General features: G+C 45.9%; 1 protein-coding gene across 1 annotated transcript in view; it reads left to right on the top strand.

The window, feature by feature from the left end:
• The window catches only part of Psat1 (phosphoserine aminotransferase 1), a 22,954-nt gene extending 501 nt beyond the window's left edge, over positions 1–22,453 (top strand). Inside the window, exons 2-9 of the mRNA XM_005408295.2 lie at positions 2,279–2,339; positions 3,364–3,433; positions 5,809–6,014; positions 6,782–6,954; positions 9,469–9,638; positions 16,129–16,257; positions 20,511–20,648; positions 21,421–22,453. Coding sequence (XP_005408352.1) covers positions 2,279–2,339; positions 3,364–3,433; positions 5,809–6,014; positions 6,782–6,954; positions 9,469–9,638; positions 16,129–16,257; positions 20,511–20,648; positions 21,421–21,526 — 1,053 coding nt within the window. The 3' untranslated portion in view covers positions 21,527–22,453. The remainder of the gene's footprint in view (positions 1–2,278; positions 2,340–3,363; positions 3,434–5,808; positions 6,015–6,781; positions 6,955–9,468; positions 9,639–16,128; positions 16,258–20,510; positions 20,649–21,420) is intronic.
• Positions 22,454–23,954: the final 1,501 nt, after the last annotated feature.

Raw genomic sequence — 23,954 nt, 5'->3', positions numbered from 1 at the left:
TCCACGGCGGCCCCGTGTGGGCCGAGCGCGCCTGGGGACCCGCCCGTTCGCTCTGCGCTGGGTTCGCTCTGGCGAGCGCCCACGCGGGCACGGCGGAAACGGCGCCCGCGGCCCTTCCGCTGCCCTGTGCTGCCTTGGCGTCTTCCAGGTGTTTGTGGCCAGTGCGATTTGTCGTGAAATTGATTACAGTGGCAGTTGGCGCCGGTGAACCATGATAATTTGTGGTCCTGGGAGGATTTTTGCCCTCCGTTGCCCTGTGACCTGGGAATGAAAGCTACATTTTGCAAAACGATGAAGTATATGGACAGAATTATAATGCAAATAAAAGTTTTGAGAAATATTTAGCCCAGTTGCCTGTGAGATACTATTTAGTAGTCTGTTCTGCCCTAGTTGTCTGTTTTATGAAATAGGGTTAGTTGCAAACCATAAAAACAGTTGAATCCCGCAGCTTGGAAAAATCTTACTGGATTGTAAGGGATGCATTTTTTGGCTACAAGTGTTTTAAAAGACTCCTTGTATGACTTGGTTTTAAACTTTTGTAGATGTACTTTTTCTTTTCCATTTTTTTTTTAAAGTCCGGGTCTCACTGCAGTTCAGGCTGGCCTTGAACTCACTATGTAACCCTTTACTGGTATCTGATTCGCAAGCATCGCCTGCCCCAGCCTTCGAGTGCTGTGTTTACGGGCCTGTACCACCACGCCGGGCTGAAAGCAATTTTGAAGGAATGTTGCCATAAGAAAAAATAGAGTAATAAAACCAGTTCAAAGATGATTTTGGGTGTAGCTCCGCGGTAGAATAGGCTTGCTTTGCGTGTGCAAAGCAAGGGCTTGAAGTCCCTAGAGCCAGTGAAGGAGATTCTGTTATAGGTAAATACTTCTCTTCACTGTGCAGAAGGCTTCACTAAAGTTTACTTTTAATATTTGGATTCGGGCTGGGGATTTAGCTCAGCGGCAAAAGCGCCTGCCTGGCAAGCGCAAGGTTGTGAGTTCGGTTCCCGGTACCGGAGAAAAACCAAAAAAAAAAAAAAAATTTGGATTGACATGTGATACTTATACAGGACATATTTATAGGGTACAATAAGATGTTTCAACACGTGTACACAGGTATACTGATCAAATCAGGGTATTGGTCAGCTAGTGTAAATAAGCACCAACAGTGAACCCTGTTCTTGGACCCTGTGGCAGGGCAATCTTTGTTTTTCGGTACCAGGAATTGAACTCAGGGCTTACGCTTGCCAGGGAAGCCTTGTGCCGCTGAGCTACATTCCCGGGCCTACTTCTTATTGTTAAAATATTATTTTTCTAGACAAGTTACAGGCTAGTGTATATTTTAGCGATGCTCTCTTTAGCTAGTTTTTTTTTTTGTTTTTGTTTTTTGAGATAGCCTTACAATGTAAGCCAGGCCGTCCTTGAGGTTTTCCTGCCTTAGCTCCCCAAGTGCTGGGATTACCGCTGTGCCACCAAGCCCTGTTCAGTATTTTCAGACCAGCTAACTCCCGTTTGAATTCTTCTGCAGAGAGCCTTTTGCACGCACGTTGTGTTCATTTTTTTTAAACTTTTGGTCTTTATTTTTTATTGTGGAACTTCCCCAGGTCATAAAGGTAGTAATAATGAACCTTTGGGGATCCATCTATGGGCCTCAACAACTACTAATTTTGCCAGTCTTGTTTTTACCACTCTGGGATCATTTTTTTTCTTACGTGCTGGAGATCCTAGGGTGTCATAAGAATGAAAGGAACCATCCCATGGGCAGCCACTCCATTGTGAGCTACAGCCCCAACCCCTGGGATGAATCTTAATTCGTAGCAGGTTCCTCCTCCTTCCTCCCACCCCACTGGGCTGTTACAGTGCTTTGGACCAGAAAGGATTGGAAAATTGATTTATCTGCATAATTGAGGCCTAATGATTTGTTCTTGTTACTCCGGAGCCCAGAACTTCACCCATTTTGTACTCTTAACAGCATGGAGAGTGCGATTTGTGAAGATACTTCCTAGGGAATTGGTGAATTTGTGCCTTTGAAAGAAGTAAAGTGTACCTTAGCCTCAGTCACCTCGCCCAATTTCAGGCTCGGCTTGTATGAGTTGTATCTGTGAGGCTTCCGGGGGAGCAGGAGGAGAGGGATTGGCATGTGCGGGGACAGGTGAGCCTCCCAGGCCTGGGTTGGACTCCCATCCCTTTTCCCCTGGTTTTATTTGTTTATTTAGTTGGTTTTTTTTTTTTGTATAGAGGGAAAGTTGTGCACAACATATAAAAATAACCTTTTTGTTTTATTTTTCTAGGTGTTACTGGAGTTGCAAAAAGAATTACTAGACTACAAAGGAGTTGGCATTAGTGTTCTTGGTAAGATTTGCTTTTGGATTTTGTGAATGCTTGGATTCCACGGGGAACTAGGTTAGATGAACGGGGCCTGAGTTTCTGCTGGATCTTCCCATAAGCCTTTGTAGATACATTTTTAAATTTTGATAACTTGGGTTGCGTGTTTGCTTGCAGCGGTTCTGAAAACAGCATAATTGCTGGTAAAAGAGCCTTAGGCATCTCAGCCAGCTGTTTCTGGACTGGTTTTTGTTAGTCACAGGGTCTGGGATCCGAAGATAATGCATATATTTACATTACAATGCTACTAACGATTTATAATATTGTTTCACATTGAACTTAAGGTTTGTTATTGTACTTAAAGCCTTCTGACCTTGCACATGAGTAATTTCATTGTTAAATTTCTCTTCCTTGATTTATGGGACATATCGGAGAATATTGGACCTTTGAGTTCAAAGGTTTATTTTTTTTGTTGTTTGTTTGTTTTCATTTTTTTTTCTCCCCCCGGTACTGGGAATCGAACTCACGACCTTGTGCTTGCCAGGCAGGTGCTGTGCCGCTGAGCTAAATCCCCAGCCCCCCAAAGGTTTATTCTTTAAATTTTCTTTTTGGGGGAAGTTCCAAACACTGAGCTGTTAAACAGACTATAGGATTAAGTGTATTGCTTATTTGTGTTGCCTATTTTCCTGAGTTTGCTACATATTGTTGCATTTCTGTGAGGTGAGATCACAGAGTGAGAGGTTGCTCACTGATTCCTGTGTGTGCAAAAGCCATGGTGTGAGGAAGAGTTGCAGGGACCCCAGTGATAAGTTCACGAGTAACTTGATTATTGAATGTGACAGTTTAAAAATCATTCTGTAGTGACTATAAGGTGAAATTGTTTGTAACTAAAAACTCAACTTGGATTGTCCCCTCCGTTAAGTGAGCCTGGGCTCACAATTTGAATGAAAAGTAACTGAAATTTTCCTGTGTTATTTCCCTGTACATTTCATAAACTCTTATGTTCACTTGGTTTTGAAATAAAACAATTTTTGTTGTTTATCTTCTACAGAAATGAGTCACAGGTCATCAGATTTTGGCAAGATTATCGGGAACACAGAGAATCTGGTGCGAGAATTGTTGTAAGTTTAAAAAAAAACCAAATTGTGTTACTTTTGTTTGGTACTCCATAAACTTGAGTGTCTGTTGCATTGTTTCTTATGTTCTGCTGTTCAGAATATTCCATAAATAAAAATTAACCAAGTTACTCTAAAGTTTGCTATTAGCACGTAATGCTTTTTTATGTATTTCCCAGCCCGAGTTTATGTGCTTTTTGTTTATGTGGTATATCCAGAGATGGGAAATCATCGTATCAGGGAAGCACTGTGGTATCTAAACCGGCTTGAAGGGGACTTAGACGTCAGCATAATTACGTGCAATCTAGGTCAGGGGTCTTCTGGGTGTGGACCTGTTACCACCTGTCAGAATCACTTGATTGGGGGTAGATTTTTACAAAATTCAAGGCCCGTCCACATTTGCTGAATTGAGTGTCTGGAGAAACTTTATTTCCAACAGGCTATGTGGATCATTGCAAGAATTGTGAACTCCTGGACTGCTGCTTAAGTGAGACCGCTAAGATTATCTGCTCTGCTTTTCCTGCCTTATTCTTAGGATATCTTACTAAGGTTGCTATTAAAAGACAGGTTTTATTTGTTATATAAAGACAGTGACATGTGCATATGAATGTGGTAACCTTCAAAATGGACTCCCGTTTTTGTTTTTGGTCACAAAAATAATGTGTGTTTATGGTCAAAAACATGCTGCAACTTTAGAAGTTAACCCAATGTTATCTGTAACCCCACCACTCAGGGATAATCATTAATATTTTAGGGATTATCCTTACATCATTTCACGAACACAGTTCGAACTGCTCTGACTTTTCCATAACTTTTCGTATGTTACCTTGGTAAAGTGAGTTTTGGGGGTGGACTTGGGGTTCCTGCGGGGAGTAAGAGGCCATTGCACTGCTGGGTGTTCAGAACTGATGATTCTTTATCTGGCTTGTCACGCTGGGTCTCATGTCACATTCAAGGAGAAGTGCAGTTCTTATTGGAGAAGATATTTGAAACCTTGGCCTGAAAGATGTGGCACTAGCCTCATGGCTCTGAGCCTCTTCTAACTGGGGTTCCTGGAACCCTGTGGTGGCAGTCATCCTGCTGCCAAGATCCCATGTATAGTCTTCGGAGCTCCCCCTGGCTGCTTCGCTGTCCCGCTGAATGCTGCTGAGTCCTGAGTGCCCGCCAGGCACAGCTCAGAATGAGATGTTGGCACACCCTCTGTTCTTGAAGACCCCCCTGTGTTGCTGTGCCTGTTAATCTTTATGCATCTGCTACAGCTCAGTCCCCTGTTCCTAAACTGTTGACTGCTATATGACGTGGGGCCAGTTTCTGGGCCCTGGCCATGTGGAACTGGCCTTATTCTACTGACTGTAGCCATTCTATGCATCATCTTAATTTTGGTATCAGGAGGGTTTTCTTTATCTCATAACTTGGTCTGTTTTCTTTTTTCTTTTCTCAGTACTGGGGATTGAATGCAGGGCCTTCTGGTACTGTGCTAGATCCTCCGACCTTTTGTTTTTTATTTTGATACAATGTCCCCCCGAGTTACTAACTTGCCCAGACTGGGTTTGAACTTGCAGTCATCCTGCGTCAGCTTCCAGGAGTGCTGGGATTATAGCCATATACTAGCATGCCTAGCTGTGGCTCTGCTTTCTTATGTGGTAGCTTTGCCAGATGGCTACCTGTGGTTACAGGATTCACTCTTCCAGACTTACTGAGAAGTTTGAGCAGGTCCCAGGACCGAGTCCCATGGGCCAGCTTAGCTCACGTGCACATCTGGAGCTGGGGTTAGCCACGTTTGATGGACTGAGGGATCTGGGGATGATTTTTTTTTTCTTTTTTTTTTGTCTTTCTGAGACAGGGTCTCGCTATGCAGTTCAGGCTGGCCTTGAACTCACTTTGAGACTTTACCATGTTTCTTTTCTTTCTTTTTTTTTTTCTGTAGCGGGAATCAAACTTGGGACCTTGCGCTTGCCAGGCAGGCACTTGTGCCACTGAGCTATATCCCCGGCCCTACTATATATCTTATAATAAGTCCATCCAAGGATGTCTTGCTAGGACATCACTTTTTCTTTGACCATGTGAACCTGTGTATTAATTTTTTTTTTTTTTTTGACTTTTTGAGACAGGGTCTTGCTGTGCAGTTAAAGCTGGCCTTGAGTTCACTTGGTAGCCCAGGCTAGTCTTGAACTCGCAATGATCCTCTTGCCTCAGGCTCCCGAGTGCTGGGATTACAGGCCTGTGCCACCATGCCCAGCCTTTTGGTATTGGTCTTTTTTTTTTTTTTGTGGGACCGGGCATCAAACTCATAACCTTGTGCTTGCCAGGCAGGTGCTTTTGCTACTGAGCTATAACTCCAGCCCCATGCATATTTATTGTTAACCTGTGCTTCTACCTAGAGCTGTGCCGGACAACTACAAAGTGATTTTTGTACAAGGAGGTGGGTGTGGCCAGTTCAGTGCTGTCCCGTTAAACCTGATTGGCCTGAAAGCCGGAAGGTGTGCAGACTATGTGGTAACAGGATCGTGGTCAGCTAAGGCTGCAGAAGAAGCTAAGAAGTTTGGGACTGTGAATGTCGTCCACCCTAAACTTGGGAGTTACACCAGTAAGTTCAGGGACCTGGGTGGTACGGAGCTGAAGGGAGGCCCCATGCCCAGGGCAGTCTGCTCTTCCTGAAGCTTTCCTCCCCTTGCCAGTGCTTAGTTTGGCACTGGGTGGACAGAGTGGCTGGAGTGTAGAAGACTCCTAACCAGTGTCTGCAGCGAAGAATAGTTGTAGGCCCGCTTAGCTGAGAAGCTGGGGGTGGGGTGGGTGGAGGCTCTAGAACGGCTGTCCCGGGCCCTGGTAGTGCCTCCAGGTCTGGTGTCTTCCTGTGTGCCCTTGGTTCCAGAGTCAGGGAAAGCTGTCCCCTCTTTCTGGGAAGATGGCCTGTGGCTTCCCAGGTTTCAATGGCTTTGCTAGGACATTCTCAGACAGCCACACGTGCCCTGTGTGAGTGAGTGTGGTGGTGCCTGAGTCCCACCTGCCTCTGAGGCTGTGGGATTCCTGTGGGCTTGAGAGGATGAGGGCCCGGGTCTTGAGGGAAGCCTTTGGGTTCTTAGTGGGCATAGGAGAGATAGGAGCAGGGGGACAGGAATAATCCCCCCATCCTGTGCCACTTTTCAAGGTTGTTTGTGCCCAACACATTCAGGGGTATGAACGGTCATCCTTTAGGGTGTTGGGGTGGTAATGGAAGAAGGAGGGTGCTTTTACTTGCAAAAAGCTTTGGAGTCGGGCAGGCTGCAGGGGGACTGCTGAGTCTCCTGGCTGACACCTGCAACAGGAGAAGACCCGAGTCAGAAGGCAGAGTTTCACGCTTGTCTTCTGTGACAGAAATTCCAGATCCAGGCTCCTGGACCCTCAGCCCGGATGCCTCCTATGTATATTTCTGTGCAAACGAGACCGTGCACGGTGTGGAGTTTGACTTCATCCCTGACGTCAAGGGAGCAGTACTGGTCTGCGACATGTCGTCCAACTTCCTGTCCAAGCCAGTGGATGTTTCCAAGGTAGTGTACAGCGGGGCTGACCTGGTTTCCTCAGGGGTTCCAGTATTTCTGAGAATGGGAAAGGCCATGGGAGGCCAGGGCTAGCAGAGCCCAAAGCCAGGGTAGGTGTCAGTGAGCTGGCCAGCAGTTGCTTGTCACCAGCTGTCCTGAGGTTTATTTTTTTTTACTTTTTAATTTTTTTTGGGTTTTTGGTTTTTCTCCGGTACCAGGAACCGAACTCACGACCTTGCGCTTGCCAGGCAAGCGCTTTTGCCGCTGAGCTAAATCCCCAGCCCCTATCCTGAGGTTTAAATCCCAGCATTTCCAGACCTGTGATAATAGTTGCTGCTCTGTGGGCTGCACTCAAGTCCTGCCTTCGAGGGTGGCTTTCAGAAACCTTTTGGGAGTGGCTTCTTCTCTCCAAGGCAGATGCCATCTGTCCCAGCCCAGGGCACCTATGTGAAGCCCCCCTTCCTTGCTGCAGGCACCTGGACGCTGAAGGCAGCCGTAGGATGTATAGACTGGGTGGCCCCAGCCTGTCCTGGGTGTGCACAGTAACGGGCAGTGTCTGCAAAGGGTGTAAAAGCAACAGTCAGACCAGCCAAATAGTGGTCTGTTTTTTTTTTTTCTTTTTAAGTTGTGGCATAGTATGCTTAACATAAAGTTTATCATTTCAACTTTATGTGTGTGTGTGTGTGTGTGTGAGAGAGAGAGAGAGAGAGAGAGAGAGAGAGAGAGAGAGAGAGAATGTGTGCGAGAGAGAGATACTGGGTATTGAACCTAGGACCTTGCACTGAGCTATCTCCCCAGCCTTTTTTATTTTGAGACAGGTTCTCACTAAGTCACTACGTTGCCCAGGCTGGGCTTGAACTTGTGTTCCTCCTGCCTCAGCCTCTCCGTGCCTGGGTTTATGGACGTGTGCTACCACACCCAGCCTTAACCACCTTTAAGCATGTGTTTCGTGGGCATTAAGAATATTCACATGGTTGTGCAGCCATCACCACCCTCCATCTCTAAGAACCTTTCTATTTTCCCAGACTGAAACTTTGTACCCATGAAACAGTCACTCCCGCAGACCCCAGTCCCTGGCCCCTGGCAGCTACCTTTCCACTTTGTTTCGTGGGCTGAACTACTCTAGGGACCTCCTGTAAGTGGAATCATGCTATACTTCTCTTTGGTGTCTGGCTTATTTCACTCACCATAATAATGTCAAGATTCACTTATGTTGAAGCACCTGTCAGAACTCTGCGTTTATGTGTAAATGTGTGTGTACATGTGTGTGTTTGTGGTAACTGGGACTTACCTAGGACCTGGCACATGTTAGCTAGGCAAGAGCTCTATCACTGAGCTACATTGCTAGCCCTTTCTTATTTTGAGACAGTGACATTAAGTTGCCCAGATTGGCCTCCTGCCTCAGCCCCTTGAATAGCTAGGATCACAAATCTGTGCTACCATGCCTGCCTCAGAACTGCCTTTTTAAAGCCTGAATAATATTCCACTGTGTGAATCTTCATACTTAGTTTATAGCCTGCCTTTTGTTATCACCAGGCACTGGCAGTTCTAAATCATGTCAACTATAAGTCACATGCCTCACACTTGATGTCCTAAAGTTTTATGGGGGACAGGTGAGAGGTTCTAATCTTGTGCACAGAATATCTGCTTTCTCAGTTCCTCTCCCTCGGACCGCTGGTCCTGTCATCTCCTCTGTGCATCTCAGCAGCCTCCTCCTTAGCATCTTTCATATAAAAATTTTGTGTAAATAGAGTTTTGATCTTTAAGACATTTTAAAAACTTAAAAAAGTTTTGCTTATTTTAAATATTCACATAATGTTATTTTAAAAATTGAAGTAATGTAGCATTCTTAACATTTAAAAATTGCAAAAACATTAAAAAATAAATCTTCTAGAAGACTGTATTTCTTCCTTTGGTTGCCAAGGATATTTAAAGCCCCTATTTTATTTGATTTTGTTGTGTTTTTTCTGTACTATGGATTGTCCCTAGGGCCTTCACACTAAGCTACATCTGCTGTTTGCATTTTTTGTTGGAGGTAGAATCTCACTAAGTTACTCCCTAAGTTGCCCGGAGCTTAAACTTTTATCCTCCTGCCTCTGCCTCCTAGAGTTCTGGGATTTTAGGTGTGTGCCACTGTGAGCAGCTCGGAGGGTCTGTTCATTATTTGATTTTATTTTTCTGCAGTGCTGGGGGTGCATGCTGAGTGTACATTGTACCCCTGAGCTGCACCCCAGGCAGCAGCTCAAGTGTGAGGGCTCGCTTGGCTGTAGCGTGGAGGCTTCTGAGCATGTGGATGTGTCTGAGGTCGCCACAGTGTGGGGCTTGGGTGGCCTCTTGGAGGCAAAGGTTAGGCTTTGTGCAGATACGCTGATACAAACTGATGCGCTGGCCTGGTGCACGCTTCCTAAATGGGAATAGTCTTTTTCTCACAATAAGCAGTTCTTTGCAGAGTGAGAAAGTTTGCATGCACTAATGGAAATGACGGTGAATGTTCCTAAAATCGTACACTTTTCTCTTTTTAAGTTTGGTGTGATTTTTGCCGGTGCCCAGAAGAATGTCGGCTGTGCTGGGGTCACAGTGGTGATCGTCCGCGATGACCTGCTGGGGTTCGCCCTCAGGGAATGCCCCTCAGTCCTGGACTACAAAGTGCAGGCTGCAAACAGCTCACTGTACAACACGCCTCCGTGTTTCAGGTAACTGGGGCGAAGTGCTGTGGACCTGTTCCGGGGTGGTGAGTTCTTAAAGTTAGCACCTTCCTGAGTGGTGACCAGAGGACCCATCAGGCTTGGCGCAGCTCCCTCTTTGGCCCCTTCCCCACTGTTAGATCAGTTTTTCTTCTGCCCTTTGCTTTTGGAGAATGTGTTGCTGTTTTGATCTTGACATTCCAGGCCCCTGGGGTCACCATTAACCCAGAGCTCTCTGGATGAAATCCTGCAGCAGGCACTGAGGACAGCCAGTGCTGCTTCCTGGAAGGCCTGCCAAAGCCCCTGGCTTTCCCTTCCTTCCCTACTGGGCTGTGTGGAGCTGGCTGCCTGACAGCAGACATGGGCCTGGAATGCCTTCTGTTTGGAAGCCCAGTCTGCTGGGGCCCTGTAACTGAGTGGGCCTCTGCTTCGCGGTGCTTTAGGAAGAGCAGGCTTGCCCTGCCCCTCAGTCTACACTCCCAGACTCGGATGTTTTGGAGAAATCTTCATGATTTACTATAGGGCGCCTCGTCGTCTCTCATTGTACCCTGGAGAGAAACGGTGGTGGGTATGAGAAAAATAGACAAGAGACAAGAGCTGGGTCAGGTGGGGTTACCTCTTACCTGATGAGCAAGAGGACTGACTTCAACAGTAGGGATATTTATTTTATACTCTTGCAAAGTTAGTATCAGGAGAAATAATGTTGCCTAGCGATGCTGTAATTGTCCCGGCAGGATGCCATTTTCAGTACTGAGGTAGCTTGACTGCTTGACCAATAACTGGCTCCAGGGGCTCCCAACAATTTACCCACTGCCTAAGGAAGTCTGTTTAGTAGGAATATGACGTTGGGGAAGTCCCTGAACCTGTCTGTGCAGCAGGTGTCTCCAGAAGTGACAGTCACAGTACCCTTCCCTTGGGGTACTATGAGGTTGAGTACCTACTTTGTACTTAGTGACTACCTGGCACTGGGGGGGGTTGTAAATGTTAGGTGCCTTTGGTTGTTCTTAGTTCCCAGAGACTCAGCAGGGGCAGACACAGAGGAAGAGTCAGTTTATGGATTTATCTTTGTAAGACAAATACCTGTGATGTTCAGGAGTATGGGTCGGGACTCCATTCATCCTCTGGCCACCCTGTGGGGTGATTCTTACTTCCATTTTGCAAGCGGGGAAGCAGAGGTCATGTTTTCAGAAGTGGCATTGCTGGGTGTGGGCCCAGGCAGTGCATTGTGGTACTAGAGCCTGGGAGTGTACACCGCGCTTTTCGCAAGCAGAACGGTCATTGTGCATTTGTTTGCTTGCAGAATTCCGTCTCAGGAGAAAGATGCCTGTTGAAGTCCAGTTCTGTGACTCAGTTGGATTTTTGTCTGGAAGTTCTCTTCCAGGCTGGGGTCAGGCCAGTGTAGTAAGTGGTTTTATCTGGGTCCTGACTTTGTTGGGGCTCCCTCTTCTCTAGGCGCTGCCTCTAGACCATGTTTCCCATGCTGTAACTTACTGTAACAAAGGCGTTTCCCCAAAGTTAACATTCTGGTGGAGATTTCCAAGCAGCCTCATTGTGTGACTTCACTTTCCCCAGGGACAGTGTGTTCTGGGCCTGACTCTTGGTCACTTCTAACTTTGGTCCCCTCCCCCAGCCCAGCTGAGAATGTTTCTGAAGTGAGCATTAGGGGCGTGGCCTGAAATCTGTCACCTGCTTCCCATGCATGAGGTTTTAGGCAGTAGGCAAACACCAGTGGCCACTGGGCAGCTTTGGAACAGAACTGGGCAGGCCAGCGGTGACCATACTGTGCAGGGGACCTCAAGAGCAGGGTGCAGGGTTGCATGGGCAGTGGAGAGGCGGTGGCCCTTACTGTTAGAAGGTGGGGCCAGACCTTCTCACAGTGAGTGAGCTGACAGGGATGGTCAAGGCCCATCAGCTTCAGAATGAGAGGGTGGGAGGAGACGAGAAAGGCCTGTCCCAAGATGTCCTTCAAGGCGAGCAAGTTCCGACCATGGCTTAGCCCAGGGCAGGAGGTGGCAGGGGCCGGGTGAGCCATGTACTTGCTGCACCTCTCCAAGAATTACCTTGAGGCGCTTTTTCAACAGATAGTGAGCACACTGATAAACGTGCTGTTACTGTTGAGGTGTAAACCTTTCAGTGGGAGCCTTGAGAAAGTAGACCAGATGTCTCATGGGAGGGGAAAGTGGAAGGAGAGTGACTCCCCTGTTGGCCTCCCCCTCACTCCTGGGTCTTGGCCTGATTTGACCCCCTCACCTGGTCCACAGGAGTTGGGAAGACTAGGGAGACACAGGCGCCCCTTCCCTAGGGCTTTCCTGCTGGGCATTGTCGGGGTACAGAGACAAGGGCAGAAAAGGGGCAGTTTCTCCCTGCACAGACCAGAACGCCTTAGGGTAAGTTAGGATGCTTAATGGCATGGTTAGAATTGGTGAGTGTATAGGACAAAAGATGCTGCGTTAAAGAATTCTGACCAGGGTGGTTGCTTTGCTTTGTTTTACTCCCTAAGAAGACAGAAGTCTTGCGTGACTGTGCATTAGGGACACCCAGGATCCAGTGGCTTGGAGGATGACTTGGCCTTGTTGTGTTCTGCTGCAGTGCCTAAACTTGCAGAGCACTGCACAGCTGCCTTGCGGGAGCCGTCCCTATGTGCATACACTGGCCTACACGCATAAGCGCTGGCCCCAGTCCTGTGAGGCTGGCCAGGTGCCTAGAACGCCTCCGGACTTTGTGTCTCCATTGTGTAGATACAGGCTGGAGTTTGAACTGATGCCCGTGGTTTGGTTTTGTTTTTGCCAGAGCTGAGAGACTGCAGACCCTGGGAACTTAGTTTTAGCTGTGCTGGGTAAACTGGGTTGCAAATAGTTGCTCTGTAGCCCTGAGCAACACGCTGGGCTAGAATAAAGGGCCACAGTCATTCCCTAGCACTTCGTGTGGGCGTATTGAAGCCAGTTGATGCATAGAGGAAAAAGGTGCCTGAATGTCCCTTCTAATCCCACAAAACAGCTTTTACTTACCATGACTAACTGAACCTGAAGCATAAATCTGTTTCAGCTGCAGTATTTAGCTGCATTTTTAATCCAGTTATTTTTGGTTTAATGAAAATATGAAACGAAAATATTGTTAACTCAACCACCTTTCTTACCAGAATGGGAGGTGTAGGAGGAGCCTGTGAGAAGGTACATAGTGGACCCCACACGGGGCTGCCCCTGGGGAGAGTGTGACCCAGTGCTTACCTTCACCAGGTCCTCCCTCGCAAAATTGTGCCTGCAGCCTCCAGGCCAGAGCTTATCTGCAGTCAGAACCTTTCAATCAGCCTGGGAGAGAGTTCCCAGGACTTTCTGGTGTGCTTTTCTAAGCCCGGTCACCCAGGGAATGGTTTATACTGCTTTAAAAAATTTAGTAAAGTAACATAACATGGAACTATGATCTCCAAGTGAATACAGTCTCCAGCGTGATCTCTAACTGCTTGTTGTGCATCCTAACAGAATCTTAACTAGGAATAATACAGCTACCTTTTGGTATCTGGGATTTGTTCTACCATCCCCTATGGATAGTAATTTTCAGATGCTCAAGTCCCCTGTGAAAAATGGTGTAAAGCCAGGTATGGTACAAAGATGGGGCTGGGGAGTAACTCAGTGGGAGAGCAGTTGTCTAGCTCTAGCTGAGGGGGTGCGGTGGGGAGGATGAGCTGCTTTCAGTGAGGAACACGTGGAGCCCCTGGAACCTTTTAAAAACAGAGGCATTCTCACACACACACACACACACAAGCTAACCACCAAGCACTTCACCCGCGTGATGGGCAGGTGTTTGCATAGTGACTGTCCTAAGCACTGCCTGGGCTGGTGTCATTTCAACCAGTGGATGCTTGTTTGCGTGACATACACTTGGATGCCTGTTATATCAGCTATTTTTTGCACATTTCTTATTTAGAATGTTATATTTGCTTTTGATGCTGGTTTCTAGTGAAATTTAACAGTACTGGTTATTTTCTTTTACTAATTTGTGTTTATTTGTGAAAAATAACCAACAGTTTTATTCTATAATCTTTAAAAACTATTATTGTAAGTACATAAGATATAATTGTTATACTTCTCCAGAACTCAATGATATTCTTGTACAATTCAGAATGGTGACATATCTGGGACGCTGAGATGGAAAAGATCTGCAAACAAGAAAACTGAAAAAGGGAGAAATATTAGCTGTCAGAGAGGAAAAGTCTGTTAGGAAATGGAAAGACAAAAATGACGTCTCCTTACGTCAGCTTCATGATACATAAATGATAGAACTTGAAAGAAGAAATGAAACTAAAAAAATTTCAATAGTGGTCAATGATTATAATAATTCTGTGGTATTGATAGAGTTGACCAACATCTGACAAGCTATCCTATAATCAAAAAGTGAGAAAAAATATTTTATAAAATATTTATGGACCTCGTGAACCAAACAACATGGAACTTGGTATTTATTCAAAACGAAGGGGTTCAAAAAGTCATTTACAATTTAGATTAGGTCCATTGGGCCAAATAACTGAAAAGTAAGGGATAGTGAAATGCTAACCAGGACGTCCATCACTGAGGTCTTCGCCATTATGTTTGGTGGGTAGACATTTTATTGTAGTTACGCCACCCACAGGAGAAAAGTAAAGACTGACCCGACAGTGTAAAGTGTGTTGTTTGAAGAAAGAAATAGTGCAAAAAGAATCCAGAAAGAGACCAGGCATTGCATTATGTATTGAATGTTTTAAAATATACCATACACAGAAAAATTACTGAATAAATTTCTAAAATTTGTCATTTTTATATTTCCTGTTGTCTTACAAAGATTAACAAAAATAAATTTTTGGTCATCCTGTACTTAAATAATTGGACTGGTAAATGGTTAAATATTGCATGGCTTTTCTCTTATATGAGAAACTCAAATGTAAATAAAGAGCAAAGTAAAAGCTAGATTATAGGAAGCAGGTAGAGAGATTTTTGTCAACTGGGAAGGGGATCCAGATGGAGAGAGGGGGAAGGAAGGGAGGGAAAGAGGATGAAAAAGAGAATTGAGATGTGTTCTGTATGTTCACTGATTCCACACAAAGAATGTAAACATCATGTTCTGCAAACAAGTACTCAAAGCATGCAGAAGATTGCTGGGGAAATCCATCCACTGTTCTGTATTTTCAGCTTAGTTTTGGGAGGCCAACAGTAAAAATTTTACTAGCTACCTTTTGTGGCCCACCTGCCATGTACCTGGTCCTGTGCTCAGCATGGGTCTTCCAGGAGACAAGAAATGGGCTTATTTGCCTCAGAAAGAGATGGTCCCAAATGTAAGGAGGGCTGTGGTACGGCGGGACTCCCTGGAACCAGGAACACAAGCCATCTACTGTTTGTTCTCCACTTCTGATCTTGGCCCCTCTCAGCGGAAGTGTTGGCTTCAGTGTCTCATGAGCCTCCTTTAAATGTTGCCTAGAAACGAGATCCCCTAGTGCACTTACGCTGTATCTTACAGTTGCACCCACACTCAGTTTGCTTTTCTCCTCACTCCCAGGTGAGAAATCCCAGGGATGTTTCTTTTTTTGTTGTTTCGTTTCTTTGAGACAGACTCTTGTTATGTAGTTTAGGCTGGCCTTGAACTAGCTGTGTAGCCCAGGCTAGCCTCAAACTCGTGATTCTTCTGCCTCAGCCTCCCAGTTGCTGGGAAGACAGGCCTGTACCATTACCCTGCCTCCAGGGAAGTTTCTGATTGGTCAGGTTAAGTCCTACATCCAACTCTGAGACCAGAGGGGGAAGGATCACTGGGAATCAGCATGTTGGGTGGGAGGGTAGATTTGAGAAGAGTAGAACAGGTAAAATACTGGGTGGCTACCTTAAGTAGGTGGTTCTTGTTCCCAGAGGGAAAGCTGAGACTCGGATTCCTGAGCGACTGATCCTGTGTAGTATGTTCGGTAGTACTAGGACTGGAATCAGGATGAGGACAGGGAGCCCGTGATCTTAGCTGCTGTGCCACATGGCCTTTGCTAGGAGGAAGGCACTGAACTAGGGCTTAGGAATAGAAAAGGGGAATGGTGTGAGCTTCCAGCCTTCTAAGACTAGATTCGCAAACACAGGCATGCTGAAGCATAAGATGAAAGGGTGCGTGGTAGAAAATACTGCAGATAGTGTGGGCGAGGGACTGTGGAGTTCAGGAAATAGAGAGTTAATGCTGGGTGCAGTTGGGGATACTGGCTGTATATGTCCTGTGAGGTGGGGGGAATTGTGTGTGTGGTCCAGGTGTCATGGGGAGCCTGTGTGGTGTGGGGTAGGCAGGGAGGGGCTGATAAGACTCCATTGAGTGCCCTACTAAGGCTTTTGGAGTGGCCCTTGGGGTCTGGTTTGGGGTTGACCCTTGTCCTTGTGCTGTGACATACCGATTTATATGTGACCTGCTTTTACCTGTCTGAATGCAACTCTGACAGCAGTTTTCTTGAATGTTTTTGCACTTGTGCAGAGGTGAGCTAAATTTGTTTTCATCTTTATTTTAGTGTCTATGTCATGGGCCTGGTCTTGGAGTGGATTAAGAACAATGGTGGCGCACCAAACATGGCGAAGCTTAGCTCCATCAAATCTAAGATGATTTATGACATTATTGATAAGTCTCAAGGATTCTATGTGTAAGTCATTGGATTTCATCTCACATTTTGCCTCTTGTGAATTGAAAACTTCTCCATTCTCTGAGACACTGATGTACTGGTGTGTCGGGGGGGTGGTCTTGGGCCCCTAAGCATGGGAGTTGAATTTTTGTCTCCTGCTGTTCACCCAGGAATCCTCGACTTTGGGACCTGTGTCCAGTGGGTGGTGGATTTCTCACTGCAGTGACATCACTCTGAGGAAGAATCTCAGTCTGATCCCTGGGGTAGACCCCTCCTTCCACTGTGTGTTGCTAGGAGAAACATTTATCAAGGACGAGCTTCATGCCACCTGTGTTTCTTTTTATACAACAATTAGACATACATGCAGTCGCATTTATACTCCACTGCCGAGCCAAGACCCTCTTTTTCTTTTTTTTGTCTTCTGTGGGCGCCTTGCTGTGCTGTCCAAGTTGGCCTGGAAATCCTGGGCTTAAGCAATCCTCCTGCCTTAGCCTCCTGAGACCTGGAACTACAGGTGTGCACCACTGCACATGACTTAGGACCCCCAACCCTTCTCCAACACCTTTTCTTTTGGTAGTACCGGGATTGAACTGAGGAAATGCTGAGCTACATCTTCAGTCCTTTTTATTTTTTTATTTTGAAACAGGTTCTTGCTGAGTTGGCCAGGCTGGGCTTGAACTTGATATCCTCTTGCCTCAGCCTCCTGAATAGCTGGGACTATAGGCATGTATAGTTATGCTTGGCAGGACTCCTTTTTGTAGTGGTTATTATTCTTTGAGATTCAATTTGTTGTAACAAAAATATTTGCCCGCTAGTAATGAAAGGATTTGCACTGTCTGAGTATTTTGTAGGCCACAGACAATAGAAAACTCGGATGCTTTAGTTCTGACTTAGATTTGTGTTTTTAGCCAAGAGTTGCACATTCCTACCAGCAGCCACGCTTAGAGGATGAGAGTGTACCCTCTGGACAGCTAGGACAGAGCGATGAGTTGCCATGGCCTTTCCCCTGAAGTGCTTGTTGCCTGCCCCTGTAAGTTTTTGGTGTGCAGTGGACCTCTAGCTGCAAGCCAGGTCAGGCTTGGCTGGGTGCCTTGGCCTTTAGCTTCCCCTGTAGCTGTCATCTCGAGGGCAAGGGACGCACGTTGCACCTTCCTGCTGCCCTTGCTTCTGTGCAACAGAGGAAAGGCAAGTTGGAAGCCACCCACCTAGTCCTGATGCATAGGAGGCTGGAAGACCCTGGCAGTGCTTATTGGAGCTGTTTTAATGTTCATGATTAGCAGTAGAGAATTCAGGGAGTTCATGGCCAAGGGCTAAAGAGTGCACATAAGCTTGGGTTACTGGCTGGCTGAAGGGGAAAGGAGAACTTTTGGATGAGCTCGAGCCTTGGGTGTGAGTAGATGAGGCAGCGAAGAGGGCAGGGGTATTTGCAGGGACTGTAAAGAAGGAAGTGGTGGCCCTTACAGAGCACTCAGGGAAGAAGTTAAAGTGTGTTTGGGGACAGTTGATGGGTTGTCTGGTGGAGATGGTTGTGCCAGACTGAAAGATAAGCTGTGGAGAAGTCTGAGGGACATGGTCAGTGTATGTGCTCATTCATCCATGTACCTGTCCACTTGTCTACATCCTTATGCATTTTCTTACTCATTCATCTATCCAACTACCGGTCCACCTCACCAGGCAGTCACTACCCAGTTGCTTAGTCAGTTGTCCATCTGTCTGTCCATCCGTCCGTCCGTCCATCCATCCATCCATCCATCCATCCATCCATCCGCTCCTGAGCACCCACTCTGGGCAAGCCTGCCACTGAGATTAGATAAGATAACCCTAGAAGATTCTGAGTTCATTCCATAGCCTAACCGCCCCATAGCACTGGTAACCTGGTGTTGAGTCTGTTTGGGGCAGGGTGGCCTAGCACTTTGGGCCAGAGCTCGCTCTACCACATGTGGCACGTGACCTTGGTCCAGTGACCTGAGGTAAGCGTGTATGTACAATGGGCATAATAATGGTACATATCTCTTAGGATTAAATGGAAAGGCAAGTGAGCATGGTGTATATAAGGGTTGAGAACAGTCTTTTGCACTGGTTGATGTGTATAAAGCACTAGAAGTGGTAGCACATTGTGAGCATCCTTCACCTGTTAGCTCTTAATATTACTCTTTGTGGTTATTACCGTGTAAGGCACTTTAGAAGTTCCTGACATACACTGCTTAATAAGAATTTCATTATTATAAGAATATGCAAGCCATGGATTCTGTATCCAGGGAAGACATTACTTCTGTTACCTTATGTGAAGACGAGGCCTTAGGAAAGAGAAGGATGTGTGTGAGGGAGTCTAGTGAAGAGCTTAAAATGAGACAAGGTAGGTGGACTCCGAGGCATTGTATCCATAGAATTGCTGCCCTGCCACCCCGAGCCTGTGTGGTGGAGGCACAGACAGTGGGGCTGTGCTGGGAGGTGGGGCAGCCTGTAGGAATGTGGGCCGGTGGGGCCCACGGGTGCTCATGTGGGGCTGTGGTCCTCTTTAATTATCATGCCAAGGAAACGAGAGAGAGGTTGCAGATGGTGTGACTTCGGCTTAAACAGTGCAGGAGCCACGAGAAGAATGTAGAGATGATCAGGTGCAAAGTGTGATGAGCGAGAGCTCAGTGTGTCAGAGTCTGCTGCGGCTCCATATTCTACAGGAGCAGACACTTATGTCGTAATGAAAGAATTCATTGCTATGCCTGGAAGGACTCATATTTGTAGTGGTTATTCTTTGAGTTTCAGTTTGTTGTAATAAAAATAGCCACAAGAATTGTGGTGTAACAAAAATAGCCACAAGAATTGTGAAAGTTTTCATCAGATAAATCTGTTCAAGTTTGTGCAGAAGTTCAGCTGAAAATTTTAAGTGAGGGACAAACTTACCAAATGATGTATTATAATTCTTTAAAGCCATATTAATTTAGAGTGCAGCAGTGTCACAGGAAGGGATAGTAGTAGTTCAATGGGAGAGAAATCCAGAAACACTCATGCTTACTTGAGAATTAATTGCTTGTTAAATTAAGAGGAAAAGTATAATTATAACATACTGTTTGAAGCAATGAGAGTCCATGTAAACAAATTTAGAGTTATTTGGATCAGACTATATTAAAAAATAAAATCTAAACAAAGATCTAAAGGCAATAAACAGAATTATAAAAATCCTATAGAAAAATATTGGTGAGAATTTGTAAGTCTAGGAGTACAGAAAGCTTTCTTTAAAAAGCCACAAAACTCAAAAACATTGAAGTAATGACATATTTAATTTCATGCAAATTTTAAAATGCTACACAATTGAAGACAAAACAAAACATGACAGACAGGAAAAAGTTGAAGTATATAACAAAAAAGGTTACCAGCCTTAATACAGGCAAGAAGCCACAAGTGAATGAAGAATAACCAAGTGAAACTCAGGGCCTGGCCGGGCATCTTACCCTTGTCTGTAGTCCTGTGTTCTGGGAGGCTGAAGCAGGGGGAGGATTGCAAGTTTGAGCCCATTTTGGACAATTTAGTGATTACTTAGTGAGATCTGTCTGAAAACAGAACAGGCTGGGAATACAGCTCAGTTCAAAGGTCCTGGGTTTAATTCCTAGTACTTTTTTTTTTTGCACTGGGCATCAAACTCAGGAACTCACGCTTGTCAGGCGGGTGCCCTGCTGCTGAGCTACGTCCGAGGCGCAGTTCCTAGTGCTTCAGAGAAAAGCGACCAGCCAAGAGCAGGAGGTGGAAGTGTAAGTTTGGACAGCCTGAGGTCTTGTTTGCAGCACCGATCGATGCTCGACCGCACTTGTTGGCCGAGCAGTGCCGTGTCTGAGTGTGGCTACCTTTTCCCAGTGTGCTGATGGACACAGAGGCAGTGTGGAGTTAAAGATCACAAGCTCAGCGCAGGAACGTAAAGTGACCTAGCTCATGGGTTTGGCCTAGTTCCAGTAGAGCCGTCTGTGGGGTCCTGTGGGCTTTACAGCCACTGCCAGCAGGCACCTAGCACCCCAGTTAGGTCAGAGAACTTGCAGGCGGCCTCCAGACCTTCCAGGTGCAGTTCTGTGCCAGAAAACCCTTCTTCCTCTGTCCTGACCTCCTGTCTGTGTCGAAGCTTGCTGGCTGCCCTAGAATTATCTGCTTGGCTTTCTGGGAAGATTTTTGTTTGTTGTGCTTTAATCTTCTACTTGCATCTAGAAAATTTTTTTCTAAGCTTGTAGATTTGTTCATGATGGCCCATGCCTTTGAAAAGTAGCTAAAGTAATGCACTTGGTTTTCAGATGTCCAGTGGAGCCGCAGCATAGAAGCAGGATGAACATTCCCTTCCGCATTGGCAGTGCCAAGGGAGATGATGCTCTGGAGAAAAGGTTCCTGGATAAAGCACTTGAACTCAATATGATCTCCTTGAAAGGGCATAGGTAAGTACACCCCCTCTCTGTCCAGAAGCTGGCCTGAGATTTGATTTCCCTTTTCAAATGCAAAATGACACACACTCAAGAGTCTACTCAGCTGGGGCTAGCAGTTGTGTAACTTTGGGGGAATCTGTTTGCCCTCGGGGGTGTGCCTGCCTCCAGACTGCAGAACCCGTAGCACTGGTTCCTGGCAAGGGAGTGGGGAGCCACATCATCCCTGGGCTTCTGTCAAAGTCAGCTGTGAAAATCGCTTAGCCAGCTCTCACAGCACAGAGCCTCCCCGTCCTGGTGTGAGAGCATTGCTGTGACCCCAGCTGAACATCAGAGAGGTTAACTTTGCAGGTCTAGACAGTAGCTGTCCTTATGCTTGAGAGCCACAGTGGCAGCAAGATATCCACTGCCCACATGGCCAGCACTCTGGGGCGCACTCTGGAAAGGTGCTGTACTCTTGCCCTCATCTAGTTTTTTATGTATCCAGAATGAGTAGTTGGCATTGACCCAGATGGAGTGTGATGGATCCTCACTGCATAAGAAAGACTTTTCTAATGAAGGAGTTGAAGCTCTGTGCTACCTTTTGGGGGTCTTCGGGGGGAACACTGGGCACAGTGACTCAGGAGAGTGACGAGGGACAGGGTCATGGTGATGGTAGATTAGATACCTTTTATTTTTGGGGTACTAGGCTTGAACCCAGGACCTCACTTGTGCTAGGCAAGCGCTGTACCACTGAGTGACACCCCTAGCGCAAATGTTTGTGTTCTTTTCTTTGATCTCACTTTAGGTCGGTGGGAGGCATGCGGGCCTCACTGTACAATGCTGTCACAGTCGAAGATGTTAAGAAGCTGGCTGCCTTCATGGAAAATTTTTTGGAAATGCATCAACTGTGAACATATCCTAACTAGTCTGTACTCTGCCCTAGAGTGACGAAGTTTAGAGTAACTTGGGAAATGGCTGCATAAACATGAAAGACATGGTGTTTTTTCCCAAATGAACATGATTATTACAGAATCTTCAGTTTGCAAGAAATACAGCAAAACTTTCAGAGTTCTGCAAAGCTGATGGGACCACCAGCCAATGGCCACCTTACTCCTGACTTGAACTGGAAGCATGTTTTTAAATCTTCCCATTGCTTTTCTAACAATTTCCGGTCAAATTTTGTCTTTGCTACTGCTTTTTTTAGGTAGATGTCAGTACTGGAACTTGCCTGGGACTTAATTGTTCCAGCGGCAGTTACTTCTGGAGTTATGCAAACATAGCACTGGTTTGGGGCGGAGGTGTAGCTCTGAATCGAGACAGCGGTGGGGTCGCTTGGCTCCCAGAGGTGAAGGTTGGTGGTGACAGTGTGGTGAGGGTTTTCAAATTCCAGGCAAAGGGCAGAGTGGGATATCTCTTTATATTGTTATCCTCATAAAGAGATGAAGTGACTGACTATATAAATGGTTATATAAGGTCTGTTTTTAATACATGTAGTTTATTTCTCTATGCTGTTATATTTCTAATAAAATGGTTCTTTGTGATATTAGAATTTGTCAATTCCCTCTCCATGTGCTGCTTCATGAAAAGGCTCTACAAGTTCCACAGTTCACTTTTAAAAAGTCTCTTCTGAATCATAGAAGAAATGTCTGGTTCTTTGCTTTTCATTTATACCATTAAACTAAAAATCTGTCAGACTCCCTTCCCCTTTGTTCACGTGGCCGTTTTCCTTGCAGTGAGTTCCAGAAGGTCTTTGTGAAGTGTGCCTCCCCCTGTTGTTATCTCTTGTGGGTATTTTGTGTTGACTGTATGGAGAATATTAAAGTCCTCAAACACCGAAATCTTTGCCAGCGAAATTTCTCTGCCTTCTTTTTAGACAAATGTTTGTTTTTTAAACATGCTGTTGGAAAAACTAGTCTAAAAGTGGAACCCAATAAGAGTAATTTGATCCAATTGAAGGTGTAGGACTTGAGTCTTGTGCAGATATTTTTTAAAAGTTCAGGGCAGCGTGGTAGCTTTCCATTTACTTTCTAACAGACATTCTCAGCAAGCAGCGCTCCCACTCAGCTCAGTGTGGAGTTCTGTGCCCTCTGTGCGCCTCCCCCAAAACCTGGTGTCGCTGTTACTCTGGTTGTGTAATGAGGACTCAGCTGCTTTCCATCCCATGTCTGCACTGCTGAGTCCCCTGGCAGTGCTGGACCTCCCAGGCCTGATTTCCTCATCTGTAAGAGGAGCGTTGAAGTAATTCCCTCACTGACCTCAGGAATAGTTAAGGGTTTAAAGCCAGGACTTGACACGAGATGTGAAGAGTAATCACAGTAAATCCAGCAGCAAAAGCCAGCCAACCCATGAAACCCAAATGAGCGTCCACATAGAGTAGTGGCGCTCTCAGCGCATCCATCCATCCTTCCTCGAGTGTGGTTGTGGGTGCAAAGCCCTGTCCTCCGTGCCAGCCCTTTTCTCAACATTTCTTAAATCTCCATTGATACTGTCATGGCCAGCTGTGGTGTGTCAGCCCTGTGTGGATGGTTCCCTGTCTCTGCCCATGCCCACCACGTACTGCAGCCAGCTGCACTTTCCCTTGTGCTTCTGTGGGTACATAGGTGGTATGATCAAAAAGAGGTGAACATTTATACAAATTGAGGTACAAGACACATTGCCGTTAGCCCGCCAGCGTATTCCCCCTCCTATCAAACAGTATCCCAGTTCTGGAAGTCCTCTTTTGTAAATGTTTTTAGTTGGCTGGCCTGGCTGGTTTTTTGTTGTTTCTTTTTCTGAGATAGTAATTCAGGCTGGCCTTGAATTCACTAGCCCATTTTGGCCTCAAACTTGTGGCGATCCTCCTGCTTCAGCTTCCTGAGTACTGGGGTTACAGGCATATGCCACCACACCCAACACGTGGCTGCTTTGATGTCCCGAATCAATTCAAAACAGTGGTATTTTCACTTGGGGGAAGAACCAGAAGTTTTACAGTCAGATCCAGTGAATAAGGTGGATGAGGACACCATGTTTTTATGAGCTGCCTTTTTGTTGGATAGCACTCAGCATTCACTGTATTTTTGAACATTCATGAAAGGACTTTAGGATTGCTTTAGAAAGTGACAAGAACAGTTTGGTAAGTGTGTTCAGAGGGGGAATGTTTTGAGAGCAATTAATGGCAATGTGTTTACTACTGTGATTTTTTTTTTTTTTTTTTTGAGACGGTCTCTAGTTCAGTGTGGCCTTAAACTCACAGTGGACCTCCTGCCTCAGTCTCTTGAGTGGTGGGATTACAGGTGTTTGCCACCATGCCTGGCTTATAACATGTTTTTAAATTTAAACATTTACAGTATATTTTGATCA

This window comes from Chinchilla lanigera, unplaced genomic scaffold (genome assembly GCF_000276665.1).
Source record: "Chinchilla lanigera isolate Chin_1 unplaced genomic scaffold, ChiLan1.0 scaffold00111, whole genome shotgun sequence".
Lineage (NCBI taxonomy): Eukaryota > Metazoa > Chordata > Mammalia > Rodentia > Chinchillidae > Chinchilla > Chinchilla lanigera.
The sequence above is the reverse complement of the archived record's forward strand: the minus strand, read 5'-3'. Positions and strand labels throughout refer to the sequence as shown.